The sequence below is a fragment of the Synchiropus splendidus genome, chromosome 16 (genome assembly GCF_027744825.2).
Source record: "Synchiropus splendidus isolate RoL2022-P1 chromosome 16, RoL_Sspl_1.0, whole genome shotgun sequence".
NCBI lineage: Eukaryota > Metazoa > Chordata > Actinopteri > Syngnathiformes > Callionymidae > Synchiropus > Synchiropus splendidus.
The window spans coordinates 19,960,548-19,980,392 of NC_071349.1; the positions used below are offsets into that span (position 1 = coordinate 19,960,548).

Below are 19,845 nucleotides of genomic sequence, written 5' to 3' on the forward strand. Positions count from 1 at the left end.
AAGCGATCTAATGGATTAAAATACTCCGATAAAATTCACACTGGCGAGTTGAGAATCAATTCAATTGAAACGATGGACTCGTCACGCGCGTTTGTTTCACTTTCACCTCAAACGTAGCGCGCAGCCTCATTTGTTTCTGGCTCCCCCAGTGTCAGAACAGTGTCATTGCAAACTGTCATGAAAACTCAAATGCCTCGCGCACGCTGGGGCGCGCACACGATGATTAAGTACGCGTTCATTAGTTTGCGTTTTGGGGTTTGCGCGCGCCCGAGCGGCACTTTTGTCAGATGCGCGTGATCGGTGAGCGGCGCGCCCACTCCGACGTCATCGGTCGGTCGCGCGCGCGCCTGCCTCCACAGTTTCCACTTGTGTGTCGGGGTTAGCTTGGAGTTGAGTCAGAGTCGCTGGATCCGTGGCTTCCTTCTGTCACCCGAGAGGAGCCCCACTGCTGCCCAGGTAAACTTGCGCCGTGTTCTTGTCCGCGACATGCAACACTTTCGCCTCAGTTGGAGGAAAACAAACAAGCGAGCGAGCGAGTCGCCTAGTAGCAGGTAGCTAACTATTAGCACGCACGGCTGTGTTGTAACATTTCAGATGTCGATGTGCCGAGTTACAAATCCACGGAAGGTGGTATTTTAGTGAGAAACGATGAGACGTTTTGCCGACCGGATGAGGTCCCGCCCGCGGTCCAGTCACCTCATGACAAGACATGAGTAGATGGAAACATTTACTGTTGAATTAGTCACTGTGTCCGAGTCTTTGACTGCCATAACTGTTGACACACACGGTGATAACAACCCTTTCTCTTGTTCTGTTCCAGATCATGGCGGATTTTTCGGTAAGTCAAGAGCCTGCAAGTGTGACTTTTAAGCATCTGTGATTGGAAGCCCAGTTGTTGTTTCCTCTCGAGCTTGCAGATGCTTTAGGAGAGGACACACAAGGCCAGGCCAAGAAAATCGGACACACCAACCCGTCAGCCCCAGCCAGCAACCCTGCCATGCCCTCCAACCCCGGGTGGCCTGGTTCTGCCCCTGGAGCGCCCACACAGCCCTCGGCTCCAAGCGGCTTCCCCGGAGGATCCTCTGGTCCAGGAGCCCCCGGACAGTTCCCGTACACTTCTGGTCCCGGAGCACCCGGGCAGTACCCGGCGCCTGGTGGTTTCCCTCCCGGGCCGGGGATGCCCGGCCAGTTTCCCCCGGCACCAGGGGCTCCAGGCCAGTTCCCATCTGGCCCTGGAGCCCCTGGGCAGTTCCCAGGCCAGTACCCACCCGAGGGAGCTCCAGGACAGCTGCCAGGTGGCCCTGTTCCTTATCCCACTGGACCATTCCCCTCAGGCCCAGGTGCTCCAGCAGGTCCCTACTCAAATGTGCCTTACCCAGGTTGTCCTCCTGATGGAGGGAATGGGATGTACGGACCCGGTGCTCCTGGTGGTTTCCCTCCTCCAGCAGGCCCCTTTCCTGCCTACCCTGCAGGTGGCTTCCCCCCTATACCCACTGGATCGTGGGGCCCCCCAGCGGCCGGAGGGTTCCCCCCTGCCCCGGGCCCATTTGGACCTGGACCCGGGCCTGTCGGACCCTACGATGGACCAGTTGCTCCTGGAGGAATGTTGGTAAGAAGTCACCTCTTCGTTCTTTCTGCCGTTCTTGGCTGCTTGTCTTGCACTCTTTGTTTCGGGTGTGTGACACGGCTGCTCCGGTGGGGGCCAGGTGCCAGCTCTGGGTAGGTTTCATCTCAGTGTGTGTTCATCTTTAAGCATCGTTGGTCTTTGATATTCAGTATGTTCTTGTCAAATATTTATTCAGACCAAACCTATTGGTCAGTCATCAAGTTTGGAGCAACATCCCTTAATTCTACTGCTGTAGCTCGGTCAAACCCAAAATGCTTATCTCCTCGACTCGCGTGTTGCTCCACACGGTGAAAGAATTCTGTTAGTCCTGCCTTTCCACTTGCCGGAGGCTTTAAGAGGCCTTCTCTCTCCTCCTCGTCTCTGCTTCACTGGCTTTTCTTTTTTCCTGCTTGCTTCTGCTGTCGGTCGCTAAGCAAACAGTATTTCTGAGGATACATCCGTGAGTAAAACTGTATCTTTCTCTTGCAGCCCAGATATTATCGGCCGTATTAATGATCTGAGCTTGTCAGTGGGACAGAGACGTCACTTCCTGAATCACCACGTGGCTTGAGGGCAGGACTTGTTTTACGCCATATTAGCCCGAACCATGGCGCCACAGTGAAGTGTTAATGTTGATGTGAGAACTGGGATGACTTTTCAATGATCACTTATTGGGAGGGTCATGTGACTCGTATCATTCTTCAACGCTGTTTTTCTTTCTGTGATTCTGATACTATTAAAAGATGGCAACGTACTGTGGATGGTGTCAGTCATGGTTTCTGTTGGGACTGTTGGGGAGTCGCAGGTGTTGGGAGGGAAGGTGCTCGTGCTTTTCCAAGCCCTGATGCCTCGACTGGAGCCCCTCCCTGGCACCGACGACTCTGAGAGAAACTGTGGTCTGTTTCTTGCAGATGGTGCCCTTCGATCTCCCGCTCCATGCTGGAATTATGCCTCGTCTTTTGATCACCATCGTCGGAGAGCCGCTCCCGGGGGCCAACAGGTAAGTCAACAGTCTGCGCGTCCTTTTTCATGAAAAATTCAACACAAACCAGCTTCATGAATTGGATTAATATCATCAGTAGCAGTCTGTCGTCCTGCCAGGCTGCTAGTTTTTTTTTTTTTTTTTGAAGAGAATGCAGATATTTTTTATATTTCTTAGCAGAGAATTAGTGTTTTTAACTGGAGTTAAGTCAACTACTACTGAAACATCGACTACCGCAATTTCCGTACATTAGAGCGCTCCTGAGTATTAGCCCCACCCACCAAATAGCTCTTGTTCATACATAAGCTGCAGGTGCAGTGGTGCAGAGAAGCTCTTCCACTGTGGACAGTTTCCCGAAACAAGGTGTAGCTCTCCAGCCGGGATCAAGTCCGCGCCCAGAACCCGACTGGCTTGTGTTCACGTCGGACTTTTGAGCCGAACGCACTTCGTCTGGAGACAGCGTCTCACATCTTTTATCCACATCTCTACATAAACATGTGCACACAGTGGGTTGGTTCAAAACACTGAATTCACTCTGTCAGTGTGAGGCGGTGAAGCTGAAGTGGGTCTGAGTTTATGTCTGTCCCGGAGGAACAGAGATGCTGACGGAAGAGAAGACAGGAAGCTCTCTTCCTTGTGTTGCGAGAGAAAGAGACGCTTTCTCTTGTGTCTCCTAGGTTTAATGTCGACTTCATGAAAGGCCATGATGTGGTCTTTCACTTCAACCCTCGATTTCACGAGCAGACGATCGTGCGGAACACCAACGTCGCGGGATGCTGGGGGCCAGAGGAGCGGGAAGGAGGATTTCCATTTGTCCCAGGTCAACGTTTCGAGGTGAAGTATTGAGCGAGGTATCAGGCAGTCGCCAGCGTCACTACTGCTATCAGGAGTGAGGCAGATAAGTGAGTGAAGAACTTTGCTCCAGGTGGCCCGGGCCTGAAGGTGTGGAGGCTTCCTGTTGTACGGGACTCCAGTGAGTCAGATATTGACCGTGCGTGTGTCACGGAGCACTCCCTATGTACGTGGCTTATCTGTGCTGTACCCTGTGTTTGTCACGCCCCAAGAATATATCTTTGGAAATGTGTTGTGTACAAAGTGATCTGAAGCAACCGTCCAGTTGCCCTTTGACCCCCAGCAATCTGCTTGACTCACTTCCTTCCAGACCTGGCTCTCACAGATCAGCATTCTCCCTCACAACACTGCCTCTTTGTTCCTTACCAAGTCACTTATTAAAGGTGAAAAAAGTTGGGGGCCTTCTCAAGAACTGCATCTGATCTAGATCACGCTTCTTAATGAAAATAGAAATTGATCATTTTATGAACAAAGCCCAGTCAAAATGAAATGAAAGCCTCAAGCTTTCTCTCAAAAGTCTTTCTGCTCGCAGTGCAGGTCATCATTAGTTCTGTAAAACTTTGATTGTTTTCTGTTTTAATTGTTCACTGTTGAATGTGACACCAGTGGCGTTTGGCGTGCGGCTCCACACCAGAGACAGAAAAACCTCCCAAAATACTTGGGACTGACAGCAGTCTGATCAAACCGGGACACTTGTCGGCATCAAACACACGGCGAGGCCTCTGACTCCTTTGTTTGTCCCGGCAGCTGAAGATCCTGGTGGAGGAGGACGATTTCAAGGTGGCGGTGAACGGCACGCACCTGCTGGAGTACGAGCACCGGGTGGGCGGGATGGATGAGGTCACCCTGGTGCGCGTGGCCGGAGACGTGGTCCTCTACAGCGCCGCGCCCAGCATGATCTGAGCCCGGACCCTGGCTCACCCTCCCGCTCCCTGGCTTCACCTGGAGCCTGCCATGCACAGTCTTCAGCAAAGGGCAAAAATCTTTGCCCGCGAGGCACTTTTTAATTTATCTGAACAAATTGCACATAAACCTCTCGTTTGAAAAGCTGTATTCAACATGACACATACATACATACATATATACATATATACATCAGGAAGTGGTTCTGATAAACAAGCAAAAAATGTCTCCCACATTTCAAATGTTGGCTGTATTTTGTTTACAGTACTGACATGTTTATTATTTGTGATGAAGAGCCATGGCATGACCGCATGTAACGCAACACCAGGATTTCCAGAGAAATCCTGATCCAGAATCCTGTTGTTTTGAGGTTTGTGTTTCCACCCGCTGCACTGACAGACTGGAGCCCCCATCACGTCCATGATTTGTTCCCGCCGCCATGACCGCTCAGCGTAGTGTCTCATTTGTTGCCAAAGACCAGAAGTAGAGTATTTTAGGATGATGTGCTTTTAAATAAAGGTTGTGAAACAACCGTTACTAGCTGGGAACGTTGTTTTGAATGAGCCTGTGCAGATTGGTTTTATCGTGTTGTGGTACGAACTCAACAAACGGGGACAATAAAGACGGACTACCTTCTGCCTTGACCTGCTAATGCAACATGACAGTCTGAGCTTAGACTTGGATGCAACAAAGAGGTCCAGTAAAACGCCAGGAGAATGGACCTGTGAACCAGGAGTTTTGAGAGGATGCTTTTTACTAGAAAGAAAATACATGTACATGAATAAATGTGGCTAGAATCAGAGGAGAAAATAGATGCCAGTTTTAAGTGAACTGTTAAACAACTTGGTGGTCAACAATGGATTCACACACTTTCTATCGAACAAATCAATCACCTAATTTGACCTCTAACTTCCATAATCATTCATAGCTGTCTGTGTATTGCTTTAGTGAGAGAACAGATGGGTAACTCAATATCGGCCTTGGGGCTGAAACTGGACCTGGATCTTGTTAGTCTGCGGAGCCAAATATGATTTCCTATTGATAGGCGGTTAATTTTCCCTTTCATAATAACCTGTTAATATCCTTGGTTTCCATTCTGCAACGTTGACACCGATGTTTTGACGGTGCCCTCGTGTCCACGTCGGTGTCGTCCCAGCACAGGGAAAGTCCAATTCTTGCCTTTTGTTGTGTCTATTTTCTATCACTTCAGTGGGTAAGGATGCAGCAGAGCGGCTCCAGTTGGCGCTTCCTGAGGTCGGCCGGTGACAGACTGAGAATTCTTCCATACACCGGGCTGGTTTGAACCAATCCTATTTCACATAAACATCGTCAAATCCATGCAATGTATCACTGTGAATATGCATTTTAAAAAAACAACAACAACAGAGGATTCGTGACAGATATACAGGACACGTCTTTTTGTTTCCCCGAAGCATTTGTCAAATAAACTATATGTGACTGCGAATGCAGACAAAGGTCGTTGTGCAGCTCCAGTTCGCTCCACTAGGAGGCGCGGTCGCTGAAATCCTGCATCAGCACAGCGGGAACTGCGAACTGCAGCTGATCAATGAGTCCGCTTCTTTAAATAGTTTGTCCGCTACTTTTCCTTTGGTCTTGTGTCTGCATCCACCTGGCGCAATGAATGGCTCGCTGCAACCGTGTGGCTACGTCGTGGACCTGGAGCTCAAGCGCGGAGCCGCAGGTAGAGCAGCGAGGAGAACTTGTTAGCCCCGCCGCTAGTTGCCTAGCGGCACTTTCGTCACATCAACGCGCGCCAGCTAATGGCTAATTTAATTAATTGGTCTCACTTCGCTGCAAAAAGGGGGAAATGACTGTGAGTGAATGACGTTAGCCGACTTTTGTTGATGTGTGTAATTAATTGTGGCTCTTCAAACGCGATGAGTCCGGGGCTGTCAGACTGATGCAACTCAACAACGAAGTTCTCTGACTCAGACTCAGCCTCGTGAGCGATTTTACACGGAGCTCGGCAAAGTTTCAGCGCGAACCTGTCTGTAGCTGGTAGATTTGGACCGGATCCTCGTGCACTTTGATCAATCGAGATAGTTGTTGTTGAATCAGCGGCTTCTGCTCTTTTTGTAAACAGACGGGTTACGTCACTGGGGTTCGTGCCAACGTGTTTTCATGGTTTCACCTCGCAGGCTTCGGATTCAACATCGTCGGCGGGGTTGATCAGCCTTATGTGAAAGATGACTGTGGCATCTACGTGGTGAAGATCAAGGAGGACGGCACGGCCGCGCTGGATGGGAGGCTGCAGGAGGGCGACAGGATCCTGGAGGTTAGACAACCGTGAGGTTTGAGTGGACGTGCTCAGATGTCCCACAACACACAGCGTGTTCTGTCCGCTGCCTTTCCTACTTGGTTTGTGAGTTCAGCTGATCAAAGCTGGAGTCCTGACAGCCATGGAAGCTGTCCTCCATGGAAGATCAATGAACCATGCAGCCTATTCTAATACCATATCTGAGATCTACAGGTAAAAGAAGGTGCTTCGGGATTAAATGTTTTTGTACCAAGGTGTTGCTCTGTATGTCTCCCATGTTTTTCTGAAATGTTGCTGTCTTGCCGTGACAACCCAAAATTCCCCATCGTGCTCAGAAAGAAGTAGTTTAATTGTAAGGACCAGGGCTGCACCATATTAAAATAAAGAAAACCTGATATTGTGATCTATTTTAGTTCCACGATGCACATATTGCGACGTTATCACTAGCAACAATTCTCACCTGGTAACTTTGAGTAGCGTTGATTCTGGCTAGTGGATCACAAACACATTAGAAAAGTAATGAAAATGATGGAAATATAGGACATAAATATGAATAAATGAAAAGGACTGTGCAATGGTAGTTTGGAGCAGCAAAATACATTTGTTATTGATTTAAGTTACGACGATGTCGGCGACATCAGCTGCAGCCTGGGAGCGCTTGTTTTTGAGTTGGAAAGTTGCTGTATCTGCCTCATTTGGAGTTTTTGTGGCTGCAGCAAAGGCATCTTGAATTGTCATCTGTTCCTTACTTCGGTGTTGTCGCTCAGTGCCGGTGACTGATCTGTTTCACCTGCTGGCGTGGCTTTCTGGCGGACGTCATCACTTTGAAATCCAATCTTGTGAAGACAGTTGGTGATTGAGAGTGGGGCTTCACCTCATATCGACAGCAGAAAACCCTGCATCATGCATCTGTATGTGTCATTCACGTTTTAACCACGAACATTGGTTCAGTTATTACATCAGAGTGATGAGGGAGATGAAGAGGCGAGTGCAGGCCGGGTGTGGAGCCGGTGACGTTAGAGCAGCAGAGCTGTATTGGACAGTAGGGGGCGCTGTCCCCGTGCACTGTATGCCGTTTCAGGCTCATGAGCCAGTGGAGTCGGTGACATGATCCCCAGTGGACCTGCTGCAGCCGGGCTGTCTGAGAAGTTCGTCTCGTTCTAGGTCAACGGGCTGAAGGTGGAGAACCGGACGCATCACGCTGTGGTTCAGTTGTTCAAGCTGACGGGGGAACAGGTGAAACTCAAGGTGTTGAAGAAGGTGAGCCGGTGAACCAGAGCGACCTCTTTTGGTCCAGACATTGACCCGACGCTCTTTGTCTTGTTCAGCATTTGCCGCATCAGGGAAATGGCCACTCGCGCTCGCAGCCTGAAGCCACATCTGCAGCGTCGGCCCGAGGGATTCTGGTGGCTGTAGTGGGCGCTGCTGCCCTCCTCTCCTTCATTTACATCCGCAGCAAATACTTTTAATCTCAGTTTCACCATGTTACTTTTACTATCTTTGTGGCCAGAAGGATGTGTGGGGGAGAAACGATTCCAAAACTCTTGTACTTTATCACCGTCGTCCTGTGACCGCCGGCTCTTTCCTCACCAGTCTGAGGTGAGGATGGTGGACATGAGCGACACTGCGCTGCTGTGCAAACTGAATCTTCTGACTTCATGAAAGAGGCTGTTGTGCAGAGTCAATCGTGGCCTTCTGTCGACACCCGTCAGTGAATGGCAGAGTTGTGTGAGACTGGAACACACTGGACTCGCTCTGCTCTCAGAGTTAGGACGGCGGTTTGATTTTCACTTTCAACAGATGCACAGCGGGAGTGCAGCGCGGCGGCGTGCTCGCGAAGGGGCTTGTGTGTTCGGGGTTAGTCGTCACCAGCACTGGGCCTGACCAGAAACTGTGAGGGAGAGCGTGTTCCATGTGTGTGAAGGACCAACCAACAGCATCAGAAATGAATGACAATATTTATTTGCACTAGTCGCAAACATGCAGCTTCACTTTCACTACAGGAGTGTGTGCGTGTGTGTGTGCGTCCTCGCTGCAGCATCATGTTTGTAAATATTGCATCACACCTTGTGGGAGATTGTGAAAATGTACTTCCTGAAATATGAACACTGTTTGACATCTGAACGTTTATTAAATTCATGTTGAATTCAACCGTCGGCGGAGTCTTTCCTCCAGGTATCTGCCGGGTCTGGAGCTTTGAAAAGAGGTTCCCATCCAGCTGGACTTCAGGCTCCCTTATCGTGCGCGACTGGCCGTGACTGGTGCTGGGGTTGTTGTTTGGAGCATCTTATTGACGTTAGTGCAGTGTCAGTTTAAAAGCCTCTGACACCAGAGCCAGCAGCACAGGTCTGGAGCCAGCAAGGTTTCCTCCTCACTCCTCCGTCTGATGGAGGATCCCACCAGCATCCCTCACATCAGCTGTTGCCTGGGAGGCAGAAGTGATGTAATCAGTCCCCACCTCACAGAGCAACCCAGGACGGGGCTGGATGCTACCCGCGTGCGTGTGAATCGCCGTCATTTTCCGCTCTAAATCGAACGAACGGACGCCGCGGTCCATGATCAGCGAGCTGTGGGGGACGAGCGGCGCGGTGATGTTGTCGAGCTGCGCTCCCTGAGGCCGAGGCTGGACGCGGGCCAGGACCACACGGCAGAGGACGCTGCTGCTGCCGCGGTGCTGGATCTGATATCGGCCGCATCGACCACCATGGCTCGGGCGTTCTTCCCAACTGGAGCTTGAAAATGCCTCCGATTCCGCCTCCTTCCCGCGCATCGGTCCGCCCCCGCTGCCGCCGCCGTTTTGCCCGTGACGCGAGGTGCTTCTGCGTTTCACCTCCAGCGCCATCGTCCGTGAAGAGGAACATGCGGTGTGTGTCCCCAGCTTGTCGTGTGTTTGCGGAGGGGATGACCGGCGTCCGTCCCGCTGCTGACCGCCGTCAGGCTCCGTAACTTCCCCGGTGGTGTGGAGCGACGTGCCTTTCTGCCTCAGGTTGAAGCCATGGCCAATGAACCAGTCATCCTTAACGTGTATGACATGGTAAGAGCTATTTTTCATCTCGCCTTCTCAGGATTTATGTTTGTAATAATCCGACACCAGCGCAAGGACGTGAACGCACCATTCCATCTCCGGCTTGCTTTTCATCTATTTACCCAAAATACGTTCACGTGAAGCGAACCGTGAAGCGTTGTAATTTCAGTGACATCTAGTGGTGGAGCTGTGAAGCATTTGTCCGTATTTTCTAAAGGTTGTACAACGCAGCAGAACTACAGTGTCCGCCAGCAGCCAAAAAGTCGAAGTAGCGACTAGCATCAGTTATTTCTTTACTTATTCTAAACAGGGTTGAAGTAATTCAAATGGCCGTTATATTTAAACTGGTATAATAATATTAAAATTATGTTCATGTTTTATTTGTACAATTTTCAGTAAGGGAACTCGATTCGTTCCAGAAGCACACTCCTGAATCAGTGTTCAGCCGTATGAGCATTATCTGTTTGTTTTTAAGTTATAGAATGAAGAAGTCTTATGAACCAACAGTGTAACTCAGCCACATGTCAAACAGACATAAATAAAATTAACATTAATTGAACAGCCATAACAGTCAGTTCTGAATGACTTTGGAATGTGATTTTTTTTAGCTATATGTTTTCGTACAGGTCACATTTCATTTGCCTTGGGTTTGACACCCGTGCAGTAGGTTGTATTTGACAGAATGCATCGTGGTCAAATCAAATTTCCTGACTTTGACCCCTGACCTTTGAAGAGTAGCCACTGCTCACCATGGTGCTGAGGAGGAGAAAAACATGCAGGATCAGGTATCCACTTGCTTCTCTGTGCGCATGGCTCGCGCCACTCAGTGTATTGATCAGCGCCTCAGGAGAATAACATTATCGTAAATCTGCATGATTTACTGCCGGACAGTTCTGCGTTGCGCCAGAAGCAGATGCCAGTGAATAGTAGCATCAGCTGGAGTGGAAGCAGAAATGAGGAACGATGAGTTCGATATGGGACCAAATAATCAACTTTGAGAAACTGAATTGTGTTCCTGAGTTTGTCTGAAGGTTGGTTTTCCTGTGCTCCTTCCTGGTGTGAGTGAGTGAAAGATGGGGACACCCTGGAAAGGCAGTCAGTACATCACATCACATCTTCATCTCTTTGATTTTGGTGAGGATCTTTTCTTTAGTGAGGAACGCTGACTCTGTGGCACAATTTAGAGTCAGTGATTTACATTAGTGTTTTTGGTGTGTGGGAGGAAACCAGAGTGCTCATGGGAAACCCACACAAGTGTGAGGAGGATGTCTCACTCTGTTGTAAATGGATTTGTCTGAACATCGTACAAGAGGCTCTGAACTTGGGGCGAGTGAACGTGGAGGATGGTGCACCGGGTCTCGACCATGTTCGCGCTTTACACGATCAGGACGTGAGCACAAAGCCAGCTGCTGTTGTCTGAGGCGGAGCAGGATCTGGGCGGGGCCAGAAGTGACAGATGCTCAAACAGCTGATTGAATTTCGACTCTTCTCTGTCTGGACTTAACAGGTCGTGCTGTGAGCAGCAGAGTGATCACAGCTGACGCTCTTAAACACTCGGGCAGCCAGTGCCCAGCGAAGGCTCTGAAACGGAAGGATGACGGATCACTGCTGGAAGTTCGATCAATGCTGGACGTGTGCAGCAGTGCGTGCTGCAAAGATCACGTGCGCTGGCTGTTTCCACGACCAGAGATGATTCACAGAGCACAGTGAAGGTGCTTGTCAGTGAATCCAGAGGAAGAACTGCACGTTGTTCCGCAGCTTCCTGTGTGGGTGGCTGAAATAGAAAAGGGTCAAAATCTCAGGACGCGGAAAGGCACGAAGCAAGACGTGAGTCTGCTCTGGTTGCATCACCCCTCAGTGAGGTGCTCTATTATTAATGGGGGACAAATGGGTCAGCGCGGAGAAGCTCTCAGCAGTTCACGATATTAGCGGTCGAAAATTGTCCTCCGATTATGAGCGAACGAGGGCAGGCGACTGAGGCTCCTGTTCTGTTGTCATGCCAATACGGTGCAAGGTAAAACCACGCTGTTCGAGGGCCACTTCTTCAGAAACGCTGGAAAAATGAATGAAACTAGACGTTGCTGCTTATGAATAGACAGCTTGTGAATGCATCATGCACCACCATGATGCACATGCTGTCAGGGGAGGCCTGCAGCTATGTATGTTTTAAGCTAGCTCAAAAGATGGCTGAGCTCGGGCCTCTGTGTCTGTGGCTGCAGTCTGAACGGGCTGTGACCTTTCCCCTACTCTGCAGCTCCGTTGCCACGGCAACGCTCCCCCTCCCTCTCACACACAGCAGAACTGCTGACTCACTGTCTTTCAGAGCGAGTTCACTACTCCCCGAACAAACGGCCGTATCACGGAAACTGTAGCAGATAGCAAATTGTGAGACTTTCGTTGCTAACTGAGCCGAATTTCATGTGTCTACAGTCTACAGTATGGCCAGGATGGCAAGTTGAAAATGAGTAACTCAGCCTCAGCCTCTCCTCGCCAATGCATTATCAATGGGGCCGGATCTGCAAATGCCGCACTTTCGCGACTCTCATGCAAATTTGGAAAGTGCTACAGTAATTCTGAGCACATTTTACAAGAGAGGACAAGTGTGACTACAAAAGTGGTGATTTTCATGTTTCTGCGCCCCGCCGTTTGGCCACAATCGCAACACAAAAACGACTTTTTTTCTCCTCTCTGCTCCACTCTAACTTTTAGATTTTTGCCGAACCTCTGGTTCTTTGAGCCTGATTTGTGGGCAAACGATGCGACTTGGCTCGGATCTTTTATTCAGGGCGACAGAGGACGTGTGCGTTTTGGGCTTTGTGCTGACTTTTCTTGCTTCTGCTGCCATTCATTTTCAATGGGCCCAAATTTTCCACAAATCCTGGAATTTCTTGGGAATGCTGGCACCTGGGTCCGAGAAAACTAATAGCAGGGTTATTCCCGGTCGGGCCGCAGGTTTTGGCTGTCGAGCGGCGTCTCTACGGCAAAAGCTCTGGGAGGAGAAGGGAATCGAAAATCCCAGGGCGGAATAAAAAAAATGGCTGAGGCAAAGAACAATATTGTGAATGCACGGATGATGACTGCAATGATAAGATGAGTGTAACAAAATCATGAATGAAGAACAGGCATTTCCAGGGTGAGTGGTATCCTCGACTGGATGATCATGAAAGGAACCGTCCTGAAAACATGTCGAACTTTGCTCCCTGAACAGGGTAACAGCCGACCCAGCTACTCAGGGTCAGAGGTCAGCAGTCCATCTCAAGAGACAACCTCTACACCATGAATGAACCAGTCATTATTTTCCAATTTAGCCGTATGCAGTGTGTGTACATTCATCGCTCCAAGCTCTGCTGTTATCCTGCCGTTGACATGGTGATGTTGCTTCTACGAGGGTGTAGATTCCAGTGGCTGGAGAGAAGCTGATTGTTTCATCCTGTCTCCCCTGTCTTTCTTTCTCTGCAGTACTGGATAAACGAGTACACCTCCAATCTGGGAATTGGAGTTTTCCACTCAGGCATTGAAATATATGGCCGAGGTGAGTTCCTGCTCCCGAACACAGGGAGAGCTGGCCAAACAGGCGCTCGGCCCCATTTCTCTGGCGTGAGACGTGACTCCTCGTGGGCGTCTTGACGAACAAGAGAAGAGCAGCTGAACGCGTTCGATCACCGCTATTATCCTGACTTGCTCGCTTCAAATGTGTCGATGTCAGCACGCGGCGTCGTGGAAACCAAAATGATCTGAACAAATGGAGAGACGGATGTCAAAATATGTTTTGAGATTCTGAAAAAGGACAGTTTATGACCAAAAATAGGCAACATTTCTGCATGTTTAAATCGATCAAGATCATATGTACAAGTACTCAAAAAGTCAAATGTTTATTTATGTTATTTTTTTTCACTTCCGGCAACAAATGACTTTAAAACATCTTCATTTAAATTTTAACATGTGACACAAGAAAAGAGAAACAAAAACACAGGGAAAAAACCGACATAAAAACACACACATTTGTACATAGAGAGAGAGAAACAAAAAGCTGGCTATAAACACGTCTTGGTTCATGTCAGAAATATTTTGCTTTCCTGATATTCAGTCCATTTCTCACAGTGTCTCTGCTTTCAGTCTCAGTTGTCCATCTAAAAATGTCACCCACTATGCTCAGCCACTCATCCAATCCTGGAGCTTTGCATTTTAGTAATTCTCTCACAATTGCTTTTACACAGGCTTTGGTTTAATTTCAGGTTGCATAATTCAAAACACTATTATTCTAAAAAGATTTTAATTTTTTTCCTATAAATATTTTCACATTTTCCTCATTGTTTTTTTTTTTTCACAGGGAACAGAAGGAATTTATTTCATTGTAGATGTCAAAGACGAGACATTTAAATATGAGCCATCAGCCAAATGTAAACTTATCACTGCCTTCAAATGCAGTATGTATGAAGTCAGGAGCTTTGACCACCTTTCACCGTGAGATTAGAGAAAAATTGCCCTAATATTTCCATCTCATGTCGAGGTTTCATTGTGAGAGAAACGAAGCCGGATAACTCTAAGTGAGAAGCAGTCATGTTGCCCCTCTTTCTAACCTCTCTGTTTGCGGCGGTGGCGGCGACGACAGAATTTGCGTATGGAGGGCATCCTTATCCTTTCAGCGGCATCTTTGAGATCAACCCGGGAAATGCTGCGGAGCTGGGAGAGACTTTCAAATTCAAGTGAGTGGATCCCTGGCGCGGTCCTGGCCTGAGTGGCTCAGTCCAGCAGTGGTGCTTTCTGTTTGACCAGGGAAGCCATTGTTTTGGGCACCACTGACTTCACTGAGGACGACATGGACAAAATCATGGAGGAGCTGGGGAAGGACTTCAAAGGGAATGCCTACCACCTGATGCACAAGAACTGCAACCACTTCTCCTCCTCTCTGTCCGAGGTCAGTGCCGGGATCTCATCCTTCACCTCACAGAAACACACAAATCATTCGTATCCAGGGAGGTATCCGGAGTTATCAGGCTGGCGGTTATATTGGTAAAGGGGCTGCTAGTTGTAGTGAAGTCACAGAAGGGATCTGCATCGGTCAGATTCCTTGGTTTATTGAACATCCTGATGTCCCTCAACAAACAGGTTTTCAAGCGGAAAATGGATTTTTGTTTGTTATTAACTGTGTGAGAAGCAGGTTGCCACAGTGATGCAAATAGCAATAATTGAACAGAACCGTGTGCTCTCCAGACCACAGGGAGCCTTCGTCAGTGCAGCAGTTCCTGCTCCACTGATCCCACTGATGCAGCAGACACGTGGCAGCTAGGATGAGAACAACAACAACAAACATGGAGGAATCCTCCCTGAACCAAAGCAAACTAAAGCATCTGTTGGCTTTGGTTCAGGGAGGTTTTTCACTACACAATGACCAGGGTTTCCACCACTCTGAATGGACTTGACATTCTTATCACATCGAAGTTTTGATACAAAAGACATGAAAGGAGCTTTAGTTTAAATCAGGTGATATATAACTGATTTATTGTCAAACTGATGCAAAATAAACAATATTTTGTTCTTTAAATGTATGTATGCCTCCATCATTTGATTCAGTAATATAACAAATTCACTCAAATTGAAAAATGTGGCAAATGTTTTTATACCATTAGACTGTGATTAATTGAGATTAATTCATCACAAATTCTCTAATTAACTAGATGAATTTTTTAATCGAATCCCACCCCTAGTTTCAATATTCCATTACCATGAGTTGAATCAAGAAGAAAGGATGTTATTGAAAATCTGTCTTAGTTTCGCCTTAAATCTGGATGGACAGGGTTTGTGATCAGATTCCAGTCAGCTCATGAATAACAACACTGCAGCGGGTTTCACGCCAGCCGACACCTCTCCTCTCACGTACATTCCTCCCACTGCAGTTGAGCTTCTTCCACTGATCCCTGAAACGCACCAGTCATTTCCACACCCACCTCTCTCCTTGCTCCTGGCTGAATGACCTTCTCCTTTGCCTCTTGTCAGTTGCTCTGTGGACGAGAAATCCCGCGGTGGGTCAACAGGCTGGCCTACTTCAGCTCCTGCATCCCCTTTCTGCAGAGCTGCCTGCCCAAAGAATGGCTGACCCCGGCCGCCCTTCAGAGCCACATCAGCTTGGGACTGCACAAAGAGGAGCAGGCCGAGTCCAGCGAGGACGAGCGGCCGTCGCCCAGCGGCGCCGCCGCGCCGGGATCCTCTCACGGCTGTCGCCACACCAGGGTCTGAGCCCTGAGGCCGACGCTAACAACCACCTGACCTCATGATGTAGTGACTCCTCATCACCTTCTCAACCTTCACACCTTGACTTGAGACAACCCCGTGGTTTAGTCAAAACAGCGAGCAGTTTCCAGCCCAAATTTTCTAGTCTGTTTTTTTCATGACCCTCAGGCCTTCTCAGCCTTGACTCTTGCCTTCTCAGCTGCTTTTGTAGAACACACAGACGACACATAGTGCTTGTACCAAAACATTGATTGTGGGCTTCGTTTCAGCGTCACCCGGAACAAAAACCTCTATGTGGCCTTCAGTTGAAAGTGTGTGTGTCAGCAGATTTCTCTTCCATGAAAAACGCTCATTTCGGTTGGTGCTCTGAGCAAGAACTGGTCATTTTCGCAGTGTAATCTGATCACGTGTGTCCGGTTACCAACAGCAGGAGGAGAAAGATTCAGAACGGTTGATGCTTCACCTGAGAAGAAGGTCCTGAGAGGAGGCGACCTGCAGAGTCGCTGGTCTAGCGGCTGGACTCTGAATCTTAACTCTGTTTTACTTCCTAGAAGACGGACGATGAAGTGTACTGATGTGAACGGCTCACTCTTGACCAAGAAAAAATGTTCATTGTTGTTTACCTCCATCTCTGAAATGAATTTTGTCTGAGGATGTTTCATTCACAGTATCGCTCCATGTCAGCTTTAGTCTAGAGGTGGAACTCGATTTTTCAATATTTGACAGCAGAATGATCACGTTTGTCTTGAGTCTGTTGCCAGATCCTGACACGTCATGGTGGAGGTGCTCCGGTGATGAGTGTACTCAGCAACAACAGCAGTGTTTGTGCTTCTAACTTGACGTGTTTCAAACTTCAATTCCCCCTCCTTCATGCAATCTCTTTTACGCTCATGATATACTATGTCAGGCCTGGCCAACCCGAGGCTCGCGGGCCACACACGGCTCTTTCCCCAGTTTCCCAGAAGAGCTCTTCACCAAACGGGCCTCCGAACTGGCTTTGATTTTGGTCAAGTTGTGATTGAGATGATCGTTTATACAGGAAATAAGACGAAAAAGTAAGAGCTATTCTGGCGAAATGTCAAACTGTTGTTCAAAGACTTTGACCTGCGTATAACTTTGGAACATAAACAATAAACCTCAGCGCTTCAAGCTCCCCCACCGCCGGCTTGAAGCATGTTCAATACCCATGTGAGTCACGATCCTAAGACTTGGAGAGTCATCAGATCCACTATTAACACAATTTACATTACTTCCACGTTTCACTATGTCATTCTCTCAACTAAAGGTACGGCAATATTGTTTGTTGTGAAGTCTGTTTAATTCGGTGGAGTGAAGATGAGACGCTCCAGTCTTGCAGCGTCGCTCACACACAGCCACATAAAAAACCAAATATATGAGTAAAATAAATTGTGCACACATTATGACGCTTGATATTTGGAGGAGGATCATGCTAAAATGTATGAATTTTCAAAATACATGCACAAGAGACGTACGCCAGATGTGAGCCAGAAACCTTGTGACACAGAGGAATGTGCTCTAACCACTATACGGCCGCAACATCACCTGACTGAGCTGTTCAGGTGAGCCTTACTTACACAATCGTAGAATGTGGCTCTTTTCAGCAACTCAGTAAACCAATGTGGCTCCGAGCCTCTGACTGGTTGGCCACCCCTGTACGATGTCATCCACCGAAAACTGTTCCCTGTGGAAGGAAGTGTAGAGGTGAATTAATCTGTGTTATCTGCATCGCTGAGTTACTTTTGTGAGGATTTAATTCATCCCATGTCTTCATGTGTTCATGTCTTGAAGCCCCAGCCCTACTTCAATCATTGACTGAGAAGAAAGCCAAACAGCTTTGAACTCATCCGTGATGCATTTCAAAACAACCCCTCTGTACTTGTATTAAAAGTGTTAGAGTTCTTAAATCCTCAGAGTTTGGATCAGGACCGGATCACATTCTTCAGGAATAGATTCTTCAGAATAAGATTTGTTTTGCTTTTTTTGAAGGGAGGAAATATCACTTTCAGACGCATTCTGCCCTTAATGCCCATGAGCAAAGGCGTCGAACTCAGACATGTGTGGCGCCAAACTTTTAATCGGTCGAAGCTGCGGCCTGATCCGAGGATAATTCCAATGTACATCACAGTCTAATGTGATGGGAAGCTAATAAGCATCTCTCGCACTGTTTTCTCTTCTCGAAGCACAAAAAAACAGCCTACTGTCCAGTTCCACCCTTCTGCTTTGTTATTATTTATGTATTTATTTTTCATGTTTGCAGATTCACTATCGACATCAAAGGTTAGCACTGCGGCCGCTGTGGATCATGACCATAACTTGCTTCTGAGGTCGTCCAGAGCTGAAGTGTCAAGTGAAGTTCACGGTTATTTGAAGGTCTTATAGAATGAGTCAGCAGGCCTTGAGTTTGGCTCGTGCTCAAGTCAAATTCAGGACAGAATATTCATCAAAGTGGACAAATTAATCAAAAAAATGTGAGTGGAAAGATGCACCAAAGTTTGAGGAGGACTGACCTGAATTTCTTGAGAAGTGCGTGAGGTGTTGCCTGGACGTTACATGGGTTGCAGTTTTCTGTCCGGAGCTGTAACTTCAACTGATGCATGATGACCAACTGACAACTTCTGGTCCCTTATTCACATTTCTATTCCATTTTTTGTTAAGATAAAACTGAACCATTTTTGTTCTCTTTGCTCCTCTCAGGCTTCAGCCTGACTTTTCAATGATTTTGGGATGGAGGGACGTCACTGGACGTTACTTCTGCTTGCTGCTGATTTGATGCTCTGTTGACCGCTTCATGTTGTCTGTCTACTATTGCAGGCGGTTGATCAGAGGGATGAGAGGCAGCAGGTTTGCAGATGGGAGTCAACAATGATGGCATGTTACTGGCCTCATCCGTTTTTTCTTCCTACTCTTTAGTTACTGGCCCCACCAAGTCCACGTGAGAAGACAATCGATATAATGTAACACGACAATAGTCGACAGGTGATGACATACTGATAATAACCTGATCCACCACAGAAAGCAGTTTCAACAAAAGAAAACATGCATTTTCTGTCTGGGTGATGAAGGCAAGAGGAGCCCGTTTTTGTTTACAAAGGGTTGAAGGTTGTTTAGGCACGAGTGGGTGCACACCCCCGCCAAGCAGCTCCTTACAAGCGAGACCATGAAGGCACCATCTCCCGTTCAAGTGGACTTCCTGGATGGGGCGCACCGAACATGACTCATCTGTTCCGTGTGCCATTATCAGCATTTCCTGAAGATTCCTCAGAAGTGATGTGTGCTCACATTCAAAATGTAAAAATGAACTCAAACGAATATTCAAAATCTGCTTGTTTTCAGCGCCACACAATAAGCCATAATGTGTCATACATGTATGGGTTAAAATATAGATTGGTATAAATACATTCCTATGGAAATACTCATGATGACTATATCGAGGAAAGACCACGTCCTACCAAGAGGGACAGTCGATATCAGTCGTAACAGGAGTTCAAATCTAACATTGTTCCTCTTAGTAAAGGATCTGGAAACCACTTGATCTGTCCCTGTTAGCCCCTCTTGCTGTAGTGTATAAAAAGGATGTCACATGATTTCCCCTCACTGACCACGGAGGTGTTGAAAGTATCTGCTTTGTGTTTTCTAGCTAACTGACTGGTTGTTTGTTTATTATTTTTATATTTACTGTGAGCAGACCAGAGTGAGGTTTTAATTTGTCTCTGTTGTATTACGATTTCCTTTTCCTATCCTAAAATATGGTAATTCTAGAATAAAGCGATGGAATAACCACTGCGTTCCCTCCGTTTTTATCATACTTTTATTAATATATCATTTATATTATACTTTTTAAACAATGTTTTGTTCAATACAGAAACGAAATGTACGAAAAACACATAATACTGTGAGGGAATGTCCCAGTTAAAATGCAACAGCTGCTTTCATTGAATTTTGCTAAA

The 19,845-nt window shown here is 47.7% G+C and overlaps 2 protein-coding genes across 2 annotated transcripts; both read left to right on the plus strand.

Annotated features, from left to right (window-relative positions):
* Positions 1 to 306: 306 nt before the first annotated feature.
* Positions 307 to 5,653, plus strand: lgals3a (lectin, galactoside binding soluble 3a). Its single transcript, XM_053845239.1, has 6 exons — positions 307 to 456; positions 821 to 838; positions 911 to 1,609; positions 2,518 to 2,606; positions 3,266 to 3,422; positions 4,188 to 5,653. The coding sequence occupies exons 2-6, from the start codon at positions 824 to 826 to the stop codon at positions 4,341 to 4,343; spliced, it is 1,116 nt and encodes a 371-aa protein (XP_053701214.1). The 5' UTR covers positions 307 to 456; positions 821 to 823; the 3' UTR covers positions 4,344 to 5,653.
* A 2,449-nt stretch (positions 5,654 to 8,102) lies between these two features.
* On the plus strand, positions 8,103 to 19,666 carry LOC128747640 (deubiquitinase DESI2). Its single transcript, XM_053845654.1, has 5 exons — positions 8,103 to 9,655; positions 13,106 to 13,178; positions 14,259 to 14,352; positions 14,423 to 14,564; positions 15,644 to 19,666. The coding sequence occupies exons 1-5, from the start codon at positions 9,617 to 9,619 to the stop codon at positions 15,881 to 15,883; spliced, it is 588 nt and encodes a 195-aa protein (XP_053701629.1). The 5' UTR covers positions 8,103 to 9,616; the 3' UTR covers positions 15,884 to 19,666.
* The last annotated feature ends 179 nt before the right edge of the window (positions 19,667 to 19,845 follow it).

Bases quoted from the DNA above. Each gene is read 5' to 3' on its own strand.
- lgals3a (XM_053845239.1), top strand. The intron at 2,607-3,265 runs GTAAGTCAACAG...TGTGTCTCCTAG, and splicing joins CCGCTCCCGGGGGCCAACAG to GTTTAATGTCGACTTCATGA. The intron at 3,423-4,187 runs GTGAAGTATTGA...TTGTCCCGGCAG, and splicing joins TCCCAGGTCAACGTTTCGAG to CTGAAGATCCTGGTGGAGGA.
- LOC128747640 (XM_053845654.1), top strand. From the start codon at position 9,617: ATGGCCAATGAACCAGTCATCCTTAACGTGTATGACATG. The intron at 13,179-14,258 runs GTGAGTTCCTGC...CGGCGACGACAG, and splicing joins CATTGAAATATATGGCCGAG to AATTTGCGTATGGAGGGCAT. The intron at 14,353-14,422 runs GTGAGTGGATCC...CTGTTTGACCAG, and splicing joins GGAGAGACTTTCAAATTCAA to GGAAGCCATTGTTTTGGGCA.